Raw genomic sequence first — 20,416 nt, 5'->3', positions numbered from 1 at the left:
GCTGAGGTGGGCAGATCACTTGAGGTCAGGAGTTCAAGACCAGCCTGGCCCACATTGTGAAACCCTGTCTCTATGAAAAATACAAAAAATTAGCCAGGTGTGGTGGTGGACATCTGTAATTCCAGCTACCCAGGAGGCTGAGACAGGAGAATTGCTTGAACCCAGGAGTTGAAGGCTGTAGTGAGCTGAAATCATACTACTGCACTCCAGCCGGGGCAACAGAGCAAGACTCTACCAGAAAGAAAGAGAGAGTGAGTGAGAGAGAGAGAGAGAGGAAGGAAGGAGAGAGACAGACAGAGAGAAAAGGAAAGGCAAGGCATGAGGTCTGTGCCCTTGAGGCCTCACCGGCTGGCAGGGAGCAGACTGGGGTCCTGTTTGCTCCCCTTGCCTACCTCCCCACCCTATCCCAGCTCTCATTCCCTGAGAATGCAGGATGGAGGCTGAGGCAGTCCTGCCAGCTTGGAGCTGGTGGACCCAGGGAGGACCGAACTGACCTCAAGGACCTTACCTCCATCTCTCGGTCCTCTCCTCCCGCCCCACCCATGACCCCAGCCCTGCTCCTTGTGTGTTTGACTAGAGGGCAGGGATTGCTAAACCTGCTGGGTAAGTCCAGTGAGTCAGAGGCGATTCAGGTGGGCGGGCTGGTGGGCAGGAGGGCAGAGGAAGTGCCAGTGCCACTGAGACCATGGCTCTGACAGTGTGCGTGCAACAACTAACAGGGCTATCTGGCACCCACGACCGACAAGTGAAGCTCAGCTTTCGCGATGAGACTTGCAGGGGCACTCTAAGGATGTTTGAAACTGGGGGGCCCTTGACCCGATGCCTTCTGATCTTTACAGCTTTTCTCTTTCTCCACCCAGCCTGGTGTCTCCAACCCTCTGCCTCTTTCCTTCCCATTGTCTACCTTTCTTTAAGGGTGAATCCAGGAGCGACTTGACCCTGGGCCAAGGGTGGGTGAAGCAAATTATTTGTTTGTGTGTGTGTGGAGGGGCTGATAAATGACTAGTTTCAGTTCTGAGCAGGCTTTACCCAGAAAACAAGAAAAATTCACTGTGGTCAAGAAGCCGATATTGGTGAGGTCAGTACAGTTGGTTCCTGGTTTGTCTTCCATACAAGTCCAACCTGGGGTTCAGGGGCTCATTCCTGGGTTTGAGGAAGTGTAGTCTTGGGAGGTGGGGGTCAGTTTGAGGCTTGAGAGATCAGATCCAGATCAGAACAAATCAATCCCAAGACTGGGGGAATTCATTCGTGATCAGTAGTCAGTCCCATTCAGAGTCAAACCCATGTGCAGGGATCGGTTCCAGGTTTGGGGACGTTAATCCTGAAGTTAGCTCCAAACCTGGAGGATTGAGTCCCGTCTGAGGGTTAGGAATAGGCTTTTTCTTTTTTCAGGAGACAAGGCCTCACTCTATCACCCAGGCTGAAGTGCAGTGGCACAATCTCAGCTCACTGCAACCTTCACCTCCTTTAGCCTCCTGAGTAGCTGGGATTATAGGTGACTTCCTGCCACCATGCCTGGCTAATTTTTGTATTTTTAGTAGGGAAGGGGTTTCACCATGTTGGCCAGGCTGGTCTGACTTCAGGTGATCCACCCACCTTGGCCTCCCAAAGTGCTGGATTACAGGCATGAGCCACCATGCCCAGGCAAGACTAGGCTTTGGATTGAAGTCTGGGGTCAGCACAGCATGGGTGTTACAAGCTTCCTCCTGTCCCCAGCTGTTCCACTGGCTCCACTAGGAGGCTCCACTGGCTGGGGAGTGTCTGTCTGTGCAGGTGGTCAACTGCAGCCGTGTATTCAGCCCCAGGTGAGTAGGCCTGGGGAGACAGGGATGCAGGTCGGGCTGGGGGTGACTTAGAGTTATTCCCCTGGGTCACTCTTTTGCTCGATGCCACTCCCCTAGGCCCTTAGGGACCCTGGTGATCTCCCTGCAGCAGCTACAGAATGCTGGGCATTTGGTGCTACGGGAAGCTCTAGTGGATGAGAACCTTCACGTGTCCCCGGTGAGCCCCTCTGGCCCCCAGGCTGCCACCCTCAAGTACCTCTAGATAAAGGGTTCCATTTCTCACAGGGGAAAACCTAAGACCCAGAGATGAGTGGTAGGTAACAAGGCCTCTAGCCATGATTCCTTTCAGGAATCAATTCTTGTGGGAGACAAAGATGAAATTGGCTAGAGTTTCCTGGTTTTTCATGGAGGGGTTCATACACTAATAGACATGGACCTACCTTCAAATCTCAGATCTGGCCATTTCCAGCTAGAACTTGCAGAATTCTTTAGCATCTGGAAGCTGTTGTCTTTTTCTTTTCTTTTCTTTTAAGATGGGGTTTCACCATATTGGCCAGGCTGTTCTCAAACTCCTGACCTTGTGATCCATGTGCCTTGGCCTCCCAAAGTGCTGGGATTACAGGTGTGAGCCACCTTGCCTGGTCTGGAAGTTGTTTTCTCATTTACATGATATTGAGTTTTTTGTTCAGTCCATCATCATTTGTTGAGCTCTTATAATAAGCTAAGTACTGAGCTGAGCAATGAGGATTCTGTGGTGAGTAAAACCAGATAAGGATTTGCACTCTTGGAAGGGAGGCAAATGGTAAACAAATATTCACACAAGTAAATGTGAAACTGCAACTGGCATGTGTTAGAGGGAAGCTGGTAGAGGCTGGGGGAGGGTACAACGGGAGTATGATCTACTTGGGGGCCAGAGAAAGTTCCCTGAGGCAGTAGTACTTGAATTTAGACTTGAAGGATAATAGGTGTTAACTAACTGGGAGGAGAGAATGTTCCAGGCAGAGGAAAGGCATCTGCCTTGAAGGAGCACGGCTGAGGTGCCTGGAGTGAGGTAGAGCTGGAAAGGTTGGTGGGGCCAGACCAGGCAGGGCAGTGAAGGCCACCGAAAGGGACTTCCAAGAGCAATGAGGGAATCTTGGAATCCTGTTGGGCGTCCCCAAGAGGTAACTTGTGGCTGGGCACACAGCTCAGGCCTGTAAGCTCAGTACTGTGGGAAGCCAAAGCAGGAGGATCATTTGAGCTCAGAAGCTCAAGACCAGCCTGGGTAACATAATACCTCATTGGCCGGGCCTGGTGGCTCACACCTGTAATCCCAGCACTTTGGGAGACTGAGGTGGGTGGATTACAAGGTCAAGAGATCAAGACCATCCTGGCAAACATGGTGAAACCCCATCTCTACTAAAAAATACAAAAATTGGCTGGATGTGGTTGCACACACCTGTAGTCCCAGCTACTTGGGAAGCTGAGGCGGGAGACTCGCTTAAGCCCGAGAGGCAGAGGTTGCAGTGAGCCGGGATTGTGCCACTGCACTCCAGCTTGGCAACAGAGTGAGATTCTGTCTCAAAAAAAAAAAAAAAAAAAAAACCAAACAAAAAACCTCATCAATACTAAAAATAGAATAAAAAAGAAAAAAGAAAGACAATTTAAAGAGGAATCTTGCTTTTCAATCTACCATCTGCGGTGGAGCCGCCACCAAAATGCAGATTTTCGTGAAAACCCTCATGAGGAAGACCATCAGCCTCGAGTTTGAACCCTCGATAACAATAGAAAATGTAGCCGGGCGCGGTGGCTCAAGCCTGTAATCCCAGCACTTTGGGAGGCCGAGGCGGGTGGATCACGAGGTCAATAGATCGAGACCATCCTGGTCAACATGGTGAAACCTCGTCTCTACTAAAAATACAAAAAACTAGCTGGGCATGGTGGCGTGTGCCTGTAATCCCAGCTACCCAGGAGGCTGAGGCAGGAGAATTGCCTGAGCCCAGGAGGCGGAGGTTGCGGTGAGCCGAGATCGCGCCATTGCACTCCAGCCTGGGTAACAAGAGCGAAACTCCGTCTCAAAAAAAAAAAATGTAAAGGCCACGATCCAGGATAAAGAAGGAATTCCTCCTGATCAGCAAAGACTGATCTTTGCTGGTAAGCAACTGGAAGACGGACTTACTTTGTCTGACTACAACATTCAAAAGGAGTCTACTCTTCATCTTGTGTTGAGACTTTGTGGTGGTGCTAAGAAAAGGAATAAGTCTTACACCACTCCCAAGAAGAAAGAGCACGAGAAAAAGATTCAGCTGGCTGTCCTGAAATACTATGAGGTGGATGAGAATGGCAAAATTAGTTGCCTTCATCAAGAGTGCCCTTCTGGACCGGGCGCGGTGGCTCACGCATATAATCCTAGCACTTTGGGAGGCCGAGGTGGGTGGATCACCTGAAGCCAGGAGTTCAAGACCAGCCTGGCCATCATGGTGAAACCCCATCTTAAAAAAAAAAAAAGAGGCCGGGCGCGGTGGCTCAAGCCTGTAATCCCAGCACTTTGGGAGGCCGAGGCGGGTGGATCACGAGGTCAAGAGATCGAGACCATCCTGGTCAACATGGTGAAACCCCGTCTCTATTAAAAATACAAAAAATTAGCTGGACATGGTGGCGCGTGCCTGTAATCCCAGCTACTCGGGAGGCTGAGGCAGGAGAATTGCCTGAACCCAGGAGGCGGAGGTTGCGGTGAGCCGAGATCGCGCCATTGCACTCCAGCCTGGGTAACAAGAGCGAAACTCCGTCTCAAAAAAAAAAAAAAAAGAGAGTGCCCGCCCTTCTGATGAATGTGGTGCTAGAGTGTTTATAGTAAGCCACTTTGACAGACAAATTGTGGCAAATGTTGTCTGACTTACTGCTTCAATAAACCAGAAGACAAGTAATTGAGTTAATAAGACTTGAACAAAAAAAAAAAGAGGAAACTTGCCTACTTAGTTCTTAATAGGTTGTGAGTAGTCCACATTATTAATGATCAAACAGGAAGCGCAGGGCACCTGCCAGAAGGATGTCTGCCACCTGGAGTAAAAGGCACTGTCCTTGGGCCTCTCAGCCCCAGGGCAGTTAGAGGGAGGCTCTAGGGGATACTATATCTGGTTTTAGATCCAGGTGGAGCTTGACCTGAAGTACCAGCCCCCAGAGGGCGCTACTGGAGCCTGGGCAGAGGAGGACTTTGGGGCACCCATCCAGGACAGGTAATCCGCTCCAGCAACCAAAGCAAGACCTGGTGGTCCCAGCCCAGGCAGACCCTGGAAAGGGAGAAGTAGTGCCCAGTTCCACTCTGGACCTGCCGATTCAGAGACCCTTGGACGTGTGCTGACCAGGTACTGTTCTGTAGTCAGGCATGTTCTTCTCAGTCCTTTCATTTCTCTTCCAGCTCGGAGTTGATCATCCGTAATGTGGACTTCCAGGAACTGGAGTAAATCTATGGGGATGACCTGGGGTCACCCAGGTCATCTTGGAGTTAGGAACCAGTAATATGGGATCAGCTCCAGGTAGATCTAATCCACCTGATTAGTGCTAGAATCAGGTCAGTTCTGGAATTAGAAAAGTCCCAGGGTTGGCCAGGTGCAGTGGCTCATGCCTATAATCCCAGCACTTTGGGAGGCTAAGGCAGGTGGATCACAAGGGCAGGAGTTCAAGACCAGCCTGGCCAAGAAGGTGAAACCCTGTCTCTACAAAAAATACAACAATTAGCCAGGTGTGGTGGCACACGCCTATAATCCCAGCCACTTGGGATGCTGAGGTTGCAGTGAGCAGAGATCATGCACTGCGCTCCAGCATGGGCAATAGAGTGAGACTCCTCCAAAAAAAAAAAAAAAAAAAAAAAAAAAGAAGGATCCCAGGGTTAAGAGTCTGTCCTGGGATCAATGAAGTCAGCCATAGGGTCAAGAACTGGCCCTAGGATCAGTGGGATCAGTTCAAGGGTCAGGGGTCAGTTCAAAGCGCCATGAAGTCAAGGAATTGCCCAGAGATGGGTGATGGGTTCCAGACATGTCCCTGAAGGCCTTTCCTGTCAGGCCTAGGGAGGCCCAGCTGGAGCGGCAGGCAGTGGCTCTGGGCCACAGGCTAGCTCGAAGCCTAGGTTGGCAGGATGATGAGGAGAATGAGCTGGAGCTGGAGCTGGAGCAGGACCTGGAGGATGAGCCTGATATGGAACTTTCTGGCGTTGTGTTCAGTCCTCTCAAGAGGTAACTTGTACCCATGGCACACTGGCTCCCACACCCATCTGCCCTCACAAACACACTGTCCCAGGGTATGTGGAAAGGGTGGATCCCCTTGTTCATAGGCATAGACACTCCCTGGTCACTTGTTCATAGGCATAGACACTGCCATGTTCGTGCACAGTTACAGTGGCTCACACACATACAGGGGATGAAAGTTTGATGAGGGCAAGGAGATCTGTCTCTTCACTGCAGTGTCCCAGTGCTTGGGACAGTTAGCACGTAGTACGTGTTCAATAAACCTCTGTTGCATGAATGAATGTTTTCAGGATTCCAGGAATGAGTCAAATTGGGTTGAGATGGAGGCAACAGACATAACCTGAAAGACTTGGAATCCAAAAGTTCAGAGGGAGGGAAACTCCCAGCACCAAGCAAGTGTATGTGTGTGTGCGTGCGCATGCGTGTGCAGAGGAGGGACCAAGTGAGAGCTAACTTAAGCTTCACCTCAGCCGCACCAGGGACCTGGCCCGTGGGGATCCCTTCCAGATGTCCAGAGCTCAAGACTTCCAGGTACTGCTCCTTTTCCAGGCCGTTCTAACCCTTGGGAGTACCACCTCTTCTGCTGGTGCGCAGCTACTTTTCCCCAACCCAGGCAGGTCTGGCTTCCTTTCCTCATCCTTCTGTACCTCTCAGGTGGGAGTCACGGTGCTGGAGGCCCAGAAACTGGCTGGAGTCAACATTAACCCCTATGTGACTGTGCATGTTGGGGGGCAGCGCCGTGTCACCGCCACACAGCTTGGAACCAATTGCCCCTTTTACAATGAGGTGGGTGCCACCACAGAAGAGGGAGAGCCTGAGAGAATGGGAGGGACCCAGGTGAGAACTGTTCCTGGAGGGGGCGTGGCCTGGGTGGAATTGGAGCCAGATGCTGGGCTTATGCGGAAGCGGGAGGGTGGGAGCACTGATCCACTAAAAGGTTGCAGCGAGGGGTTTGGGGGCGGGGGAAGGAGGGTCTTCTGAACAAGAGACCAGTGTAAGCTGGCGGAAGCCCTTCACATCTAACCTCTCATCCCCACTTCAATTCAGTACTTCTTGTTCGAATTTCATGACACCCGGCTTCACCTCCAAGACTTGCTGCTGGAGATCACGGTGAGCGGCGCAGGGGTGATCAGTGTCCTTCAGAGAATCTGGGATGCAAAAGCTGCAGGACTAAACATCACCTTCCCCGCAGGCTTTCCATTCGCAGACCCTCCCTTTTATGGCCACCCGGATAGGCACCTTCAGGATGGACCTGGGCATCATCTTGGACCAGCCAGGTATGGAACTGTCTCCTTACTGAGACTCTGCACGGACAAGGACCCCAGAGATTGACCCCGCGGTGACTCCGCATGGGCTCCTATACACTCACTTTGGAGTGGACCACCTCTGGTGGAGGCTGAACTCTTTATTTTTTATTTTTTTATCTAGACAAAAGAAAACACACACACACACACATATTGTATGCTACCGTATATGATATACACACATATAATACAACTAAAATATACACTTTTTTTTTTTTTTTTTTTTCGTGACAGCCCTTTCCTGGGACGCCATGAGACAAATGAAAAGTTGTGTTTTTTTTTTTGTTTTTTTGTTTTTTTTGAGACGGAGTTTCGCTCTTGTTACCCAGGCTGGAGTGCAATGGCGCGATCTCGGCTCACCACAACCTCCGCCTCCTGGGTTCAGGCAATTCTCCTGCCTCAGCCTCATGAGTAGCTGGGATTACAGGCACATGCCACCATGCCCAGCTAATTTTTTGTATTTTTAGTAGAGACGGGGTTTCACCATGTTGACCAGGTTGGTCTTGATCTCTTGACCTCGTGATCCACCCGCCTCAGCCTCCCACAGTGCTGGGATTACAGGCTTGAGCCACCGCGCCCGGCTGGAGTTTCACTCTTGTTACCCAGGCTGGAGTGCAATGGCGCGATCTCGGCTCACCGCAACCTCTGCCTCCTGGGTTCAAGCAATTCTCCTGCCTCAGCCTCCTGAGTAGCTGGGATTACAGGCACGAGCCACCATGCCCAGTTAATTTTTTGTATTTTTAGTAGAGACGGGGTTTCATCATGTTGACCAGGATGGTCTCGATCTCTTGACCTCGTGATCCACCCGCCTCGGCCTCCCAAAGTGCTGGGATTACAGGCTTGAGCCACCGCGCCCGGCCCGAAAAGTATTTTTATACTGGAAGAAAGATACACATAATAATGGTCATAATAATAATAATAGGTATCAAATCGTTGTTTGCCATATATGCTGTAGGATGTGCTTCACAAGAACAATATGACAATAGCTAATGTGTATTAAGCATTATTATTATTTTTTTGAGAAAGTAAAAAACAATAATAAGAAAAAGAATAAAGAAGAGGAAGAAAGAGAAAGGAACAAGGAGAGAGAATGGGGGTATTGCTTTATTGCCCTGGCTAAAATGCAGTCTAAATATGGGTATGCCTATAATTGTCCTTAATAATGGAGACATAAAAGAAAATGAGGGAAGAGAATAACAAACAAGGAGCCAACCAACATTTCATTTAAACTTCTAAGTTGATATGATGTGGTACTGATAAGAGTGTATATTTTGTGTAAAGTGGAGAGTTCTATAAATGTTAATTATATTTACTTGTTCCAGATCTGAGTTCAAGTCCTGGATATTGTTGTTAATTTTCTGTCTCATTGATCTGTCTAACATTAATGTTGAAGTCTCTGACTATTATTGTGTGGGAGTCTAAGTCTCTTTATTAGTCTTGTATGTCTAGGTATTCCTGTATTGGGTGCATATATATTTAGGATCTTTAGCTCTTCTTGTTGTTGCATTGATCCTTTTATCATTATATAATGTCCTTCTTTGCTTCTTTTTTTTTTTTTTTTTGAGACGGAGTTTCGCTCTTGTTACCCAGGCTGGAGTGCAATGGCGCGATCTCGGCTCACCGCAACCTCCGCCTCCCGGGTTCAGGCAATTCTCCTGTCTCAGCCTCCTGAGTAGCTGGGATTACAGGCATGCGCCACCATGCCCAGCTAATTTTTTGTATTTTTAGTAGAGATGGGGTTTCACCATGTTGATCAGGATGGTCTCGATCTTTTGACCTCGTGATCCACCCGCCTCGGCCTCCCAAAGTGCTGGGATTACAGGCTTGAGCCACTGCACCCGGCCTTCTTCTTTGCTTCTTTTGATCTTTGTTGCTTTAACGACTATTTTATCAGAGGCAAAAATTGTAACTTCTGCTTTTTATTTATTTATTTTAGCTCTCTGTTTTGTTGGTAAATCTTTCTCCATCCCTTGTTTTGAGTCTTTGTGTATCCTTGAATGTGAGATGGGTCTGGATGCAGCATACTGATGGGTTTTAGTTTTTGTTTTTGTTTTTCTTTTTTGAGACGGAGTTTCGCTCTCGTTACCCAGGCTGGAGTGCAATGGCGCGATCTTGGCTCACCACAACCTCCGCCTCCTGGGTTCAGGCAATTCTCCAGCCTCAGCCTCCTGAGTAGCTGGGATTACAGGCACGTGCCACCATGCCCAGCTAATTTTTGTATTTTTAGTAGAGACGGGGTTTTACCACGTTGACCAGGATGGTCTCAATCTCTTGACCTCGTGATCCACCCGCCTAGGCCTCCCAAAGTGCTGGGATTACAGGCTTGAGCCACCGCGCCCGGCCACGGGTTTTAGTTTTTTATCCAAATTGTCTGTCTGTCTTTGGATTGGGGGATTTAGTCAATTTAAATTTAGAATTAACAATGATATATGTGAGTTTAATACTGCCATTTAATATTAGCTGGCTATTTTGCCCATTAGTTGATGTAAATTCTTCATTATATTGATGCTCTTTACTTTTTGGTATTTTTTAGAAAGGCTGATACTGTTTGTTCCTTTCTATGTGTAGTGGTTCTTTCAGAAGCTCTTGTAAAGCAGGCCTGGTGGTGATGAAATCTCTGAGTGCTTGCTTGTTCACAAAAAACTTTATTTTTCCTTCACTTATGAAGCTTAGTTTGGCTGGATGTGAAATTCTTGGTTGAAAGTTCTTTTCTTTAAGGATGTTGAATATTGGTCCCCACTCTCTTCTGGCTTGTCGGGTTTCTGCTGAGAGATCTACTATAAGTCTGATAGGCTTCCCTTTGTGGGTAACCTGACCTTTCTCTCTGGCTGCCCTTAGTATTTTCTCCTTCATTTCAACCCTGGTGAATCTGACGATTATGTGCCTTGGAGTTGCTCTTCTTGAGGAATATCTTTGTAGTGTTCTCTGTATTACCTGAAGTTGAATATTATCCTGCCTTACTAGGTTGGGAAAATTTTCCTGAATAATATCCTGAAGCGTATTTTCCAGCTTGGATTCATTCTCTTCGTCACATTCAGGTACACCTATCAAGCATAGATTAGGTCTTTTCACATAGTCCCATATTTCTTGGAGACTTTGCTCGTTCCTTTTTATCCTTTTTTCTCTAATCTTGTCTTTTTTTTTTTTTTTTTTTTTTTTTTGAGACCGAGTTTCACTCTTGTTACCCAGGCTGGAGTGCAATGGCGCGATCTTGGCTCACCGCAACCTCCGCCTCCTGGGTTCAGGCAATTCTCCTGCCTCAGCCTCCTGAGTAGCTGGGATTACAGGCACGTGCCACCATGCCCAGCTAATTTTTGTATTTTTAGTAGAGACGGGGTTTTACCACGTTGACCAGGATGGTCTCAATCTCTTGACCTCGTGATCCACCCGCCTAGGCCTCCCAAAGTGCTGGGATTACAGGCTTGAGCCACCGCGCCCGGCCACGGGTTTTAGTTTTTTATCCAAATTGTCTGTCTGTCTTTGGATTGGGGGATTTAGTCAATTTAAATTTAGAATTAACAATGATATATGTGAGTTTAATACTGCCATTTAATATTAGCTGGCTATTTTGCCCATTAGTTGATGTAAATTCTTCATTATATTGATGCTCTTTACTTTTTGGTATTTTTTAGAAAGGCTGATACTGTTTGTTCCTTTCTATGTGTAGTGGTTCTTTCAGAAGCTCTTGTAAAGCAGGCCTGGTGGTGATGAAATCTCTGAGTGCTTGCTTGTTCACAAAAAACTTTATTTTTCCTTCACTTATGAAGCTTAGTTTGGCTGGATGTGAAATTCTTGGTTGAAAGTTCTTTTCTTTAAGGATGTTGAATATTGGTCCCCACTCTCTTCTGGCTTGTCGGGTTTCTGCTGAGAGATCTACTATAAGTCTGATAGGCTTCCCTTTGTGGGTAACCTGACCTTTCTCTCTGGCTGCCCTTAGTATTTTCTCCTTCATTTCAACCCTGGTGAATCTGACGATTATGTGCCTTGGAGTTGCTCTTCTTGAGGAATATCTTTGTAGTGTTCTCTGTATTACCTGAAGTTGAATATTATCCTGCCTTACTAGGTTGGGAAAATTTTCCTGAATAATATCCTGAAGCGTATTTTCCAGCTTGGATTCATTCTCTTCGTCACATTCAGGTACACCTATCAAGCATAGATTAGGTCTTTTCACATAGTCCCATATTTCTTGGAGACTTTGCTCGTTCCTTTTTATCCTTTTTTCTCTAATCTTGTCTTTTTTTTTTTTTTTTTTTTTTTTTTTGAGACCGAGTTTCACTCTTGTTACCCAGGCTGGAGTGCAATGGCGCGATCTTGGCTCACCGCAACCTCCGCCTCCTGGGTTCAGGCAATTCTCCTGCCTCAGCCTCCTGAGTAGCTGGGATTACAGGCACGTGCCACCATGCCCAGCTAATTTTTTTGTATTTTTAGTAGAGATGGGGTTTCACCATGTTGACCAGGATGGTCTCGATCTTTTGACCTCATGATCCACCCGCCTCGGCCTCCCAAAGTGCTGGGATTACAGGCTTGAACCACCGTGCCCGGCTGTCTTCTTGTTTTATTTCATTGAGTTGGTCTTCGACCTCTGATATCCTTTCTTCTGCTTGATCAATTCGGCTGTTAAAACTTGTGCATACTTCACGTAGTTCTTGTATTGTGTTTTTCAGCTCCATCAATTCACTTATTTTCTTCTCTAAATTGTGTATTCTTGTTAACATTTCATCAAACCCTTTTTCAAAGTTCTTAGTTTCTTTGGATTGGGTTAGAACGAGTTCTTTTAATTCACAGAAGTTTCTTATTATCCACATTTTGATGCCTGCTTCTGTAATTGGAACACACTCGTTCTCCATCAAGCTTTGTTTCGTTCCTGATGAGGAACTGTGATCCCCTGCTGAGGGAGAGGCGTTCTGATCTTGGGTATTCTCAGCCTTTTTTGGCTGTTTTCTTCCCTTCGTTGTAGATTTATCCATCTGTGGTCTTTATAATTACTGTCTTTGTAATTGGGTTTCTGAGTAGACGTCCAACTTATTGATTCTCAGCGCAGAAATCTGAGCAACCCACTGCGCCAACTAAATCAGCAGCGTTAAGATTGATGCTGCTTTTCTGACTCTGCACCAAGAACCAACGCTCTGAGGCGCCGGCAAAACCGCCTCGCCGGGTCACGCTGGGGACCCGTGGGGCTCCTCCGCTGCGAATCTCCTGGTGCGTGAGCAACAAGAATTCATGTGAAGGTGTGGCGTCCTCTCCTTCTTTGCGCTTTCACTGGGAGCTACAATCCCGAGCTGCTAGTGATCAGCCATCTTGGATCTCTCTCATCTGAGGCTGAACTCTTGGCACATCCCTCCCTGATAGGCCAGACAGGAACCCCGGCCATTGTCCCTCCGATGACAGCCTCACTGCCACCCTGTGCGTCCCGCCGGTCGCCCCTGACCTAGCCGCCCTTTTGCCCTTAGATGGCCAGTTCTACCAAAGATGGGCTCCGCTGCATGATCCTCAGGACACCCGCGCCGGGGCCAAGGGCTTAGTTAAGGTCACCTTGTCCGTGAGGGCGCGCGGGGACCTGCCCCCTCCAATGCTACCCGAGGCCCCCGGGCACTGTTCAGACATCGAGAAGTGAGCTGGGGTGAGGTGGGGAGGGGAACATGGATCCAGGGGTGGCCGTGGGGTGTGGAGAAGGGGAGGGGCCGAGACCCCAGCTTCTAGTCCCGCTCGGTGCCCCCTCCCCTAGGAACCTGCTCCTGCCGCGCGGGGTGTCCGCGGAGAGGCCGTGGGCGCGGCTCCGCGTGCGCCTGTACTGCGCAGAGGGGCTTCCCGCGCTGCGCTCTGGGCTGTTGGGCAGCCTGGCCCGCGCCCTTCACGACCAGCGCGTCCTGGTGGAGCCCTACATGCGGGTGTTTTTTCTGAGACAGCAGGTAAGTTCCTCCGGGGTCCACGGCGCCGCGGCTTCGGCCCGGACACCGCGCTGACCCCTCTCCGCCCGTCTTCGCTGCCGGCTTCAGGGCGAGACGTCTGTGCGCGCCGAGGCGGCGGCGCCCGAGTGGAACGAGCAGCTGAGCTTCGTGGAGCTCTTCCCACCGCTGACGCGCAGCCTCCGTCCGCAGCTAAGGGACGATGCGCCCCTGGTGGACGCGGCCCTCGCCACGCACGTGCTGGACCTGAGGTGGATCTCCCACCCGGGCCGCGCGGGTGAGCGCTTGTGGCCGCGGCAAACCCGGCCTCACTCGCCTGGGTCCAATCGCGCCGTAGGGCCCATTCCCTACTGCAAGCCCCATCCTCACGACCCCGCTCCGCCTAGGAAGGCTGGTCGGCCCGCAAAACAAACTGCTTCAAGGCGCCCCCAGACTGTGAATCCCACCCTCAGTTTGGCTCCGTTGGCAAAATTCTGACCACAGCCACCTGCCCAGTAACCAGCCCAGTACGCCCTTCCTACAGCTGTGCACGCGCTGACGCTGCCTGTCCACTCCTTTCCCGCGACCTCCAGGCCGCGTGGATCTCCCGTAGCTCCGCCCCTATCCCGACCCCGCCCCAGTCAATCCCGACTCTGCCTCCAGGGCTCAGGATCCGTCCCCCGAGCCCCGGCTCCCGCAGTTTCCAGCTCCTTGGGGCGCTGAGCTGGTTTGGGGACGCCCAGGTCGTTTTCCACAGCGTCGCGTCCGCAGCTGCTGGCCAACTTCTTCCCTTTCAGAGAGGCTGAGCCCCTTCCCTGCCCTCACTCCCGAGGACTTGGAGGAGATCAGAGTGAGGTGCAGAGACTTAACAGTACCCGCCCGCCCCGCACTCCTCCCAACACGCTGCTCTTGTTTCCCACAGCGGGGTTTAACCCCACCTTCGGCCCGGCCTGGGTGCCCCTCTATGGCTCGCCCCCCGGCACAGGGCTCGGGGATGGTCTTCAAGGTCTCAACGAAGGCGTTGGCCGAGGCATTTGGTTCCGAGGCCGCCTTCTGCTGGCTGTGTCCATGCAGGTGCTGAAAGGGAGAGCTGAACCTGAGCCTCCCCAGGCCCTGCAGGAATCCAGGTTGTCCCGGCTCACCCGAAAGAAGAAAAAGAAAGCCAGGCGGGATCACACCCCGACGGGGGTTCTTCAGCACGTGGACGCCAGCCCCGGTGCCGAGGGTCCTGAGATTCCCAGTGCCATGGAGGTGGAGGTGGAGGAGCTGCTGCCGCTGCCAGAGGTGAGGGCTGGGGGGTAGCAAAGGAGGCGGGGTCACCTATGCTCCGGAGGGGGAAATCCACTTTCAGGCATCCAACACCATGATGAGGGTCTCAATTTGGGGGCCTGGGAGAAGAGTGAGTTTTGTGCCCACTCACGGCTAATGGTATATGCACACACATGTTGGGGGAAAGATGACTGGCCAATCAGAGGTGAGCCAGAGAGGACCCATACTCAGGGCCAGTGCTGGGGCTGTGAGGCCAGAGAGGGAGTAGGATACCTTCAGTGACTTCCAAGTCTTGGTCTCACGTCTTTCTGTGGACATTGCGGCCAAACAGAATCCAGGCTGCTCCCTGGGAGGGTGGGCGCTGACTACAGCTTGATGGCCTTCCCTAGAATTTCCTGGCGTCCTGTGAAGATTTCCTGCTTTTCGATGTACTCTTTGAGGCCACCATGATCGACCCCGCCGTGGCCTCCCAGCCCATCAGCTTGGAGATCTCCATTGGTGTGTGGCCTAGCCAAACCCCTGAGTTCCATGGGTTTGAGGGTGGGCACTCTCGTTTCAGACCTTGGGGTCCTGAAAGGGGCTGTTGACTTTCAGTAAGGGGTGGGTTCTGACTTCTATTAAGGCACAGGTGGTTGAGGGAGGGATCTGACCCTCAGCCTGGTGCCCACTGACCCTTGCTGCTCTGGGATAGGTCGTGCAGGCCGCCTGGAGGAGCAATTGGGCCGAGGGTCCAGAGCTGGGGAGGGAACTGAAGGTGTGGCGGTGGAGGCTCAGCCTCTACTGGGAGCCAGGGCAGAGGAGGAGAAAGAGGAGGAGGAGCTGGGGACCCCTGCTCAGCGACCTGAACCCACGGATGGCAGCGGGTGAGTGCTCCTGGTGGCTGGAAGGGGAGTTTGGGAGGTCCCCAAGGGCCCAGAATGCCTGAGAAGCCTCCTCTCCACCTGCCAGGCCATACTTCTGCTTGCCCCTGCGTCACCACAAGCCGTGTGTGCACGTGTGGAGTCGCTGGGAGGATCACACCTGGCGACTGCAGAGCAGCAACTGCGTGCACAGAGTGGCTGAGAGGCTGGTGAGGGCAAGGCCGGTGCCCACAGGGAGAGGCCATGCCATAGGGACTCCCAGGACACTGCGGCCTTTGAAGGGAGCTCTGCAGCAGGGCTAATGGGCAGGCACTAGAGAGCCAGCACCTTGTTGGTGCAAGGCCAGGGGCAGCAACGACCAAAAAGCACAGCTTCTGGGGGAACTGAGGATGCCAGGAGCTGTAGGAGGGCAGAGACTCAGAATTGCTGGGCCCAGGAAGGGGCTGGGTTAAGGAGATGGGTAGAGCTACTGCTGGTGTGCCCCACATTTGGTGGGGCCAATAGGGGGGCTAGAAAGAGCCATCCACCAGGTGGAGCTAAAGAAGAGTAGGCCAAGAGGTGTGGTTATGAGTGGGTGGGGCCTTGGTTGGGTGTGGTCTACAAGAGGTCCGGGTCACGGACCCGTGAGACTGACTCTCTTGCTGGTTGTGCAGGACCAGGGACTGCAGGAGGTTGAGAGGCTGCAGCGCAGGCCGGGACCTGGTGCCTGTGCACAGCTCAAGCAGGTGCTGGAAGAGCTGGTGGCTGGGAGCAGGTGAGCTGAGAGCCACCCCTATTGCTGTCTGTCCTTGGGGCAACTCCAGGGCAAGGGAGACTCTTGGTGGCTGTATAGACTCAAGGGTGCTTGCAGCTGCATTTGTTCAGCACATTATAGGAGAATGAGAAAATGATTATTCCTATCCAGGGAGCTGATGAGATTACTGGGCGTTAGGCTTCCCCGATCCTTTGACACCTCAGCTGTTTTCCATCTCCAGTGAGCTCCCTTTCCCACACTCCTAGAGGCTTATCCCGTGTCCCTTCTCAAACCTCCTTGCCTCCTTTCTTCCATACTTGTTCCTGCTAATCACCTTCCCCACCCAGTCCACCTCCTTGCTGGCTTCTGCGTCCATCTGCTCTCCTCCTTTCCTGCTCCAGTGAGCACAGGTGGATCTGGATTTCATCTCCTCTCACCTACTGGAGGAATTAGCTCTGTAATTGTCAATTTTCTCTCCATCATTGATTGGTCCCTAGTTTCCAGGTCATTTCTGTAACCACATAAACATGTTCGGCCGGGCATAGTAGCTCACACCTCTAATCCTAGCACTTTAGGAGGCCCAGGCAGGTGGATCACTTGAGGTCAGGTGTTCAAGACCAGCCTGGCCAACATGATGAAACCTTGTCTCTACCAAAAACAAAATACAAAAATTAGCCGGGCATAATGGTGGTTACCTCCCAGCTACTCAGGAGGCTGACGAAGGAGAATCACTTGAACCTGAGAGGTGGAGGTTGCAGTGAGCCAAGATTATGCCATTGCACTCCAGCCTGGGTGACAGAGCAAGACTCCATCTCAGAAAAACAAAAACAAAGTTCTAGTTCCTTTCATCTTTGACCTTCACTGCCCTGAATTTCATAACCTCCTCCAGGTACTTTAGTGATTTTTGGATCCTCTTCTTAAGGGTTGTTTATTTTATTTGATAACTGTTTATGGCACTTACTGTGCCAGACACTGTTTTAAACACAGGAATGTCAGTGAAAAAGCATTCCTGCCCACAAAAATCCCTGCAGTTGGCCCGGCACAGTGGCTTACGCCTTTAGTCCCAGCTACTTGGAGGAGGCTGAGGTGGGAAGATCTTGAGCCCAGTAGTTCAAGGCTGCAGTGAACCATGATTGCGCCACTGCACTCCAGCCTGGGTGACAGAATGGGACCCTGACTCTAAAAAAAAAAAAGAAAAAAATCTCAGGCGGGGCACGGTGGCTCATGCCTGTAATCCCAGCACTCTGGGAGGCCGAGGCGGGTGGATCACAAGGTCAAGAGATCAAGACCATATTGGCCAACATAGTGAAAACCCATCTCTACTATTAAAAAAAAAAAAAAAAAAGAGTCTGAGGACCTGGAGCTTTCCAGCATTTAGAGGTAGGGAAGAAGCAGGGACTCAGCCAAAGACCCTGGTCAGGAGAGGCAGTGAGGAAGGAGACTGTAGGTGGGCACTTTTCTGCTCTCACCTTGCTCAACCTTTTAGTGTCAGTAGACACAGTTGTTCAACATATTGGCCAGGCTGATCTTGAACTCCTGACCTCAAGTAATTCACCCACCTCGGCCTCTCAAAGCTCTGGGATTACAAGCCAGAGCCATCACACCTGGCCAGATTCTAGATATTTTTTGAAGGTAGAGCATAAAGAATTTGCTAATGAATTGATGTGGAATGAGAGAGAAAGCAGTGAAGGATGACTTGGAAGTTTTGAGGTGAAACAGGTTATTTTTGGGGTAGATCATTGGAAATTGTGCATTTGGCTTGGGCATGTAATGTTCAAGCTGGTGGAGACCTAACTACACCATTGCCATCTGAGGCTTCAATGTGTTTAGGAATCCCCTAGGGCATAAATGCAGCTTCTGATTCATTAGGGCCTGGGGTGGGGCTGAGGGTCTGCGGTTTTAAATAGCCTGCAGGTGATAGCAATGCTGTTGGTCCATGGGCCACACCTGGGGTAGCCAGGGTAGTAAGTGGTTAAATATTAGCGAATTCCAGAGCAAGGCTGGCCTTGATGAATTTGGGAGTGGTCCAAATATAGAAGGGCATCTTTGCATGAGAAAGGGTGCCTCTTCAGAGCACCAGACTGAGAGGGCTGTGAGGGAGGCTGTGAGGGAGGCTGGGAGTGGGAGGCCGGCTCAGGGGGAAGTGGCCCTAAGGTCAGTGTTCTTTCCTTTCCTTTGACTCCTGTTTGCTGTGCACATCCCCCTTCACTGCAGACAGTTTTGCCACAGTGCTGAGCGCAGGGTGATGACCCGGCCCAATGCCCTGGATCGATGCTGAGGGAAACTCCTGGTGCACAGTCTGGTACGGCCTTGGGAAGGGACTCAGGGGTAGCCAGCTGGGGCCCTCTACTCATGCTGTCTTTTTTTTTTTTTTTTTTTTTTTGAGACGGAGTTTCGCTCTTGTTACCCAGGCTGGAGTGCAATGGCGCGATCTCGGCTCACCGCAACCTCCGCCTCCTGGGTTCAGGCAATTCTCCTGCCTCAGCCTCCTGAGTAGCTGGGATTACAGGCACGCACCACCATGCCCAGCTATTTTTTTTGTATTTTTAGTAGAGACGGGGTTTCACCATGTTGACCAGGATGGTCTCGGTCTCTTGACCTTGTGATCCACCCGCCTCGGCCTCCCAAAGTGCTGGGATTACAGGCTTGAGCCACCGCGCCCGGCCTACTCATGCTGTCTTTTTGCCCTCCCAGAACCTTTTGGCTAAGCAAGGACAGCGACTTCTGCGGGGCCTGAGACGGAGCAACGTGCAAAAGAAGGTGGCATTGGCCAAAAAGCTCCTGGGAAAACTGCGCTTTCTGGCTCAGGAGGTAATGCCTTGCCCACCCCACTTTCCTACCATGCACGCCATTTTCCCTGAGCTTTTGGGTCGTTCCGGAGGCCTCAGGCAAGTGTGACATATATAACATTTGTCTTTTGGAATGATGCTAGGTCTGGGACTCATTGCTGTGGGCATAGGAGCAAACTCTATTTGCAAGCTAAGGGTGAGGACAAGAGTTCTAGAATCCAGCAGAGACCCAGGGAACATTCAGGATATCTTTGGATGGAGATTTGAGAGTAGGCTGCCTTGAGCATGACCTCCCTTGTCTGAAGAACTAAATATGACATGTGTAAAGGGACTTGACAGGAGCAGAAACAGGGTTATAGAGGGAAGGTGGCTGGTCCACCATGCTGTGGCTGCTTAAGACTGAAGCTGTCCTTTCCCAAAGGCCTGGGACGTTTAGACCGCTGGCTATGTTCTCAAAGAGTGAGGAATTGTACTCTTAGACCTTAAAGGGTACATTGAAGTTTGGCAAGTGAGAAAGAAAACATAGCATGTACAAAGGCCCAGAACTGAGAAGCCTGGGCAGCTGGAAGACAGAGTGTTGAAAGAAGAGATGAGTTAGAGACTTTATTATAGGCCAGGCATGGTGGCTCATGCCTGTAATCCAAGCATTTTGGAGGCCAAGGTGGGCGGATCACCTGAGGTCCAGAGTTCAAGACCAGCCTGACCAACACAGTGAAACCCATCTTAAAAAAAAAAGAGACTTTATTATATTAAATGTTTGTGCAAAATTGCTTTTAAAATTATGAGTGTGGCTCACACCTGTAATTCCAGCCCTTTGGGAGGCTGAAGCAGGAGGAGCACTTGAACCCAGGTGTTTGAGACCAGCTTGGACAGCAAAGTGAGACCCTGTCTCTATAAAAATGAGCTGGTTGTGATGGTACACACCTAGAGTCCCAACTACTGTGGAGGCTGAAGTGGGAGGATTGCTTGAGGCTACATTGAGCTAAGGTTGCACCCCTGCATTCCAGCCTGGGCGATAGAGCAAGACTCTGTCTTAAAAAATTGCATTGAAAACCTCCTTTTGTCATCTGACATTTAAAAATTGTTTTATGGCCGGGCGCGGTGGCTCAAGCCTGTAATCCCAGCACTTTGGGAGGCCGAGGCGGGTGGATCACAAGGTCGAGAGATCGAGACCAACCTGGTCAACATGGTGAAACCCCGTCTCTACTAAAAATACAAAAAATAAGCTGGGCATGGTGGCGCGTGCCTGTAATCCCAGCTACTCAGGAGGCTGAGGCAGGAGAATTGCCTGAACCCAGGAGGCGGAGGTTGCGGTGAGCCGAGATCGTGCCATTGCACTCCAGCCTGGGTAACGAGCAAAACTCTGTCTCAAAAAAAAAAAAAAAAAAAAATTGTTTTATGAGGCTGGGTGCAGTGGCTCACACCTGTAATGCCAGCACTTTGGGAGGCTGAGGTGGGTGATCACCTGAGGTCAGGAGTTCAAGACCAGACTGGCTAACATGGAGAAACCCTGTCTCTACTAAAAATAAAAAAAATTAGCCAGGTGTGATGTGGCATGCCTGTAATCCC

The 20,416-nt window shown here is 50.7% G+C and overlaps 2 protein-coding genes across 2 annotated transcripts in view; both read left to right on the top strand.

Annotated features, from left to right (window-relative positions):
- Window positions 1–651: 651 nt before the first annotated feature.
- LOC101053017 (fer-1-like protein 4) overlaps window positions 652–20,416 on the top strand; it is a 50,263-nt gene continuing 30,498 nt past the window's right edge. Inside the window, 21 exon segments of the mRNA XM_010342662.3 lie at window positions 652–761; window positions 1,020–1,078; window positions 1,717–1,805; window positions 1,902–2,001; window positions 4,908–4,999; window positions 5,182–5,223; window positions 5,825–5,995; window positions 6,478–6,538; window positions 6,662–6,793; window positions 7,055–7,117; window positions 7,200–7,284; window positions 12,762–12,921; window positions 13,037–13,220; window positions 13,308–13,494; window positions 14,119–14,480; window positions 14,855–14,963; window positions 15,157–15,328; window positions 15,414–15,534; window positions 15,979–16,079; window positions 18,273–18,360; window positions 18,753–18,869. Of these exon segments, the coding sequence (XP_010340964.2) occupies window positions 686–761; window positions 1,020–1,078; window positions 1,717–1,805; window positions 1,902–2,001; window positions 4,908–4,999; window positions 5,182–5,223; window positions 5,825–5,995; window positions 6,478–6,538; window positions 6,662–6,793; window positions 7,055–7,117; window positions 7,200–7,284; window positions 12,762–12,921; window positions 13,037–13,220; window positions 13,308–13,494; window positions 14,119–14,480; window positions 14,855–14,963; window positions 15,157–15,328; window positions 15,414–15,534; window positions 15,979–16,079; window positions 18,273–18,360; window positions 18,753–18,869 (2,571 nt within the window). The 5' untranslated portion in view covers window positions 652–685.
- LOC120367870 (ubiquitin-ribosomal protein eS31 fusion protein-like) lies at window positions 3,482–4,708 on the top strand. Its single transcript, XM_039479342.2, has 3 exons — window positions 3,482–3,556; window positions 3,827–4,153; window positions 4,575–4,708. Exons 1-3 carry the CDS (start codon window positions 3,482–3,484, stop codon window positions 4,656–4,658), a joined length of 486 nt encoding a protein of 161 aa, XP_039335276.1. The 3' UTR covers window positions 4,659–4,708.

This window comes from Saimiri boliviensis, chromosome 9 (genome assembly GCF_048565385.1).
Source record: "Saimiri boliviensis isolate mSaiBol1 chromosome 9, mSaiBol1.pri, whole genome shotgun sequence".
Classification (NCBI taxonomy): domain Eukaryota; kingdom Metazoa; phylum Chordata; class Mammalia; order Primates; family Cebidae; genus Saimiri; species Saimiri boliviensis.
This window is presented reverse-complemented; position numbering and strand designations above follow the sequence as displayed.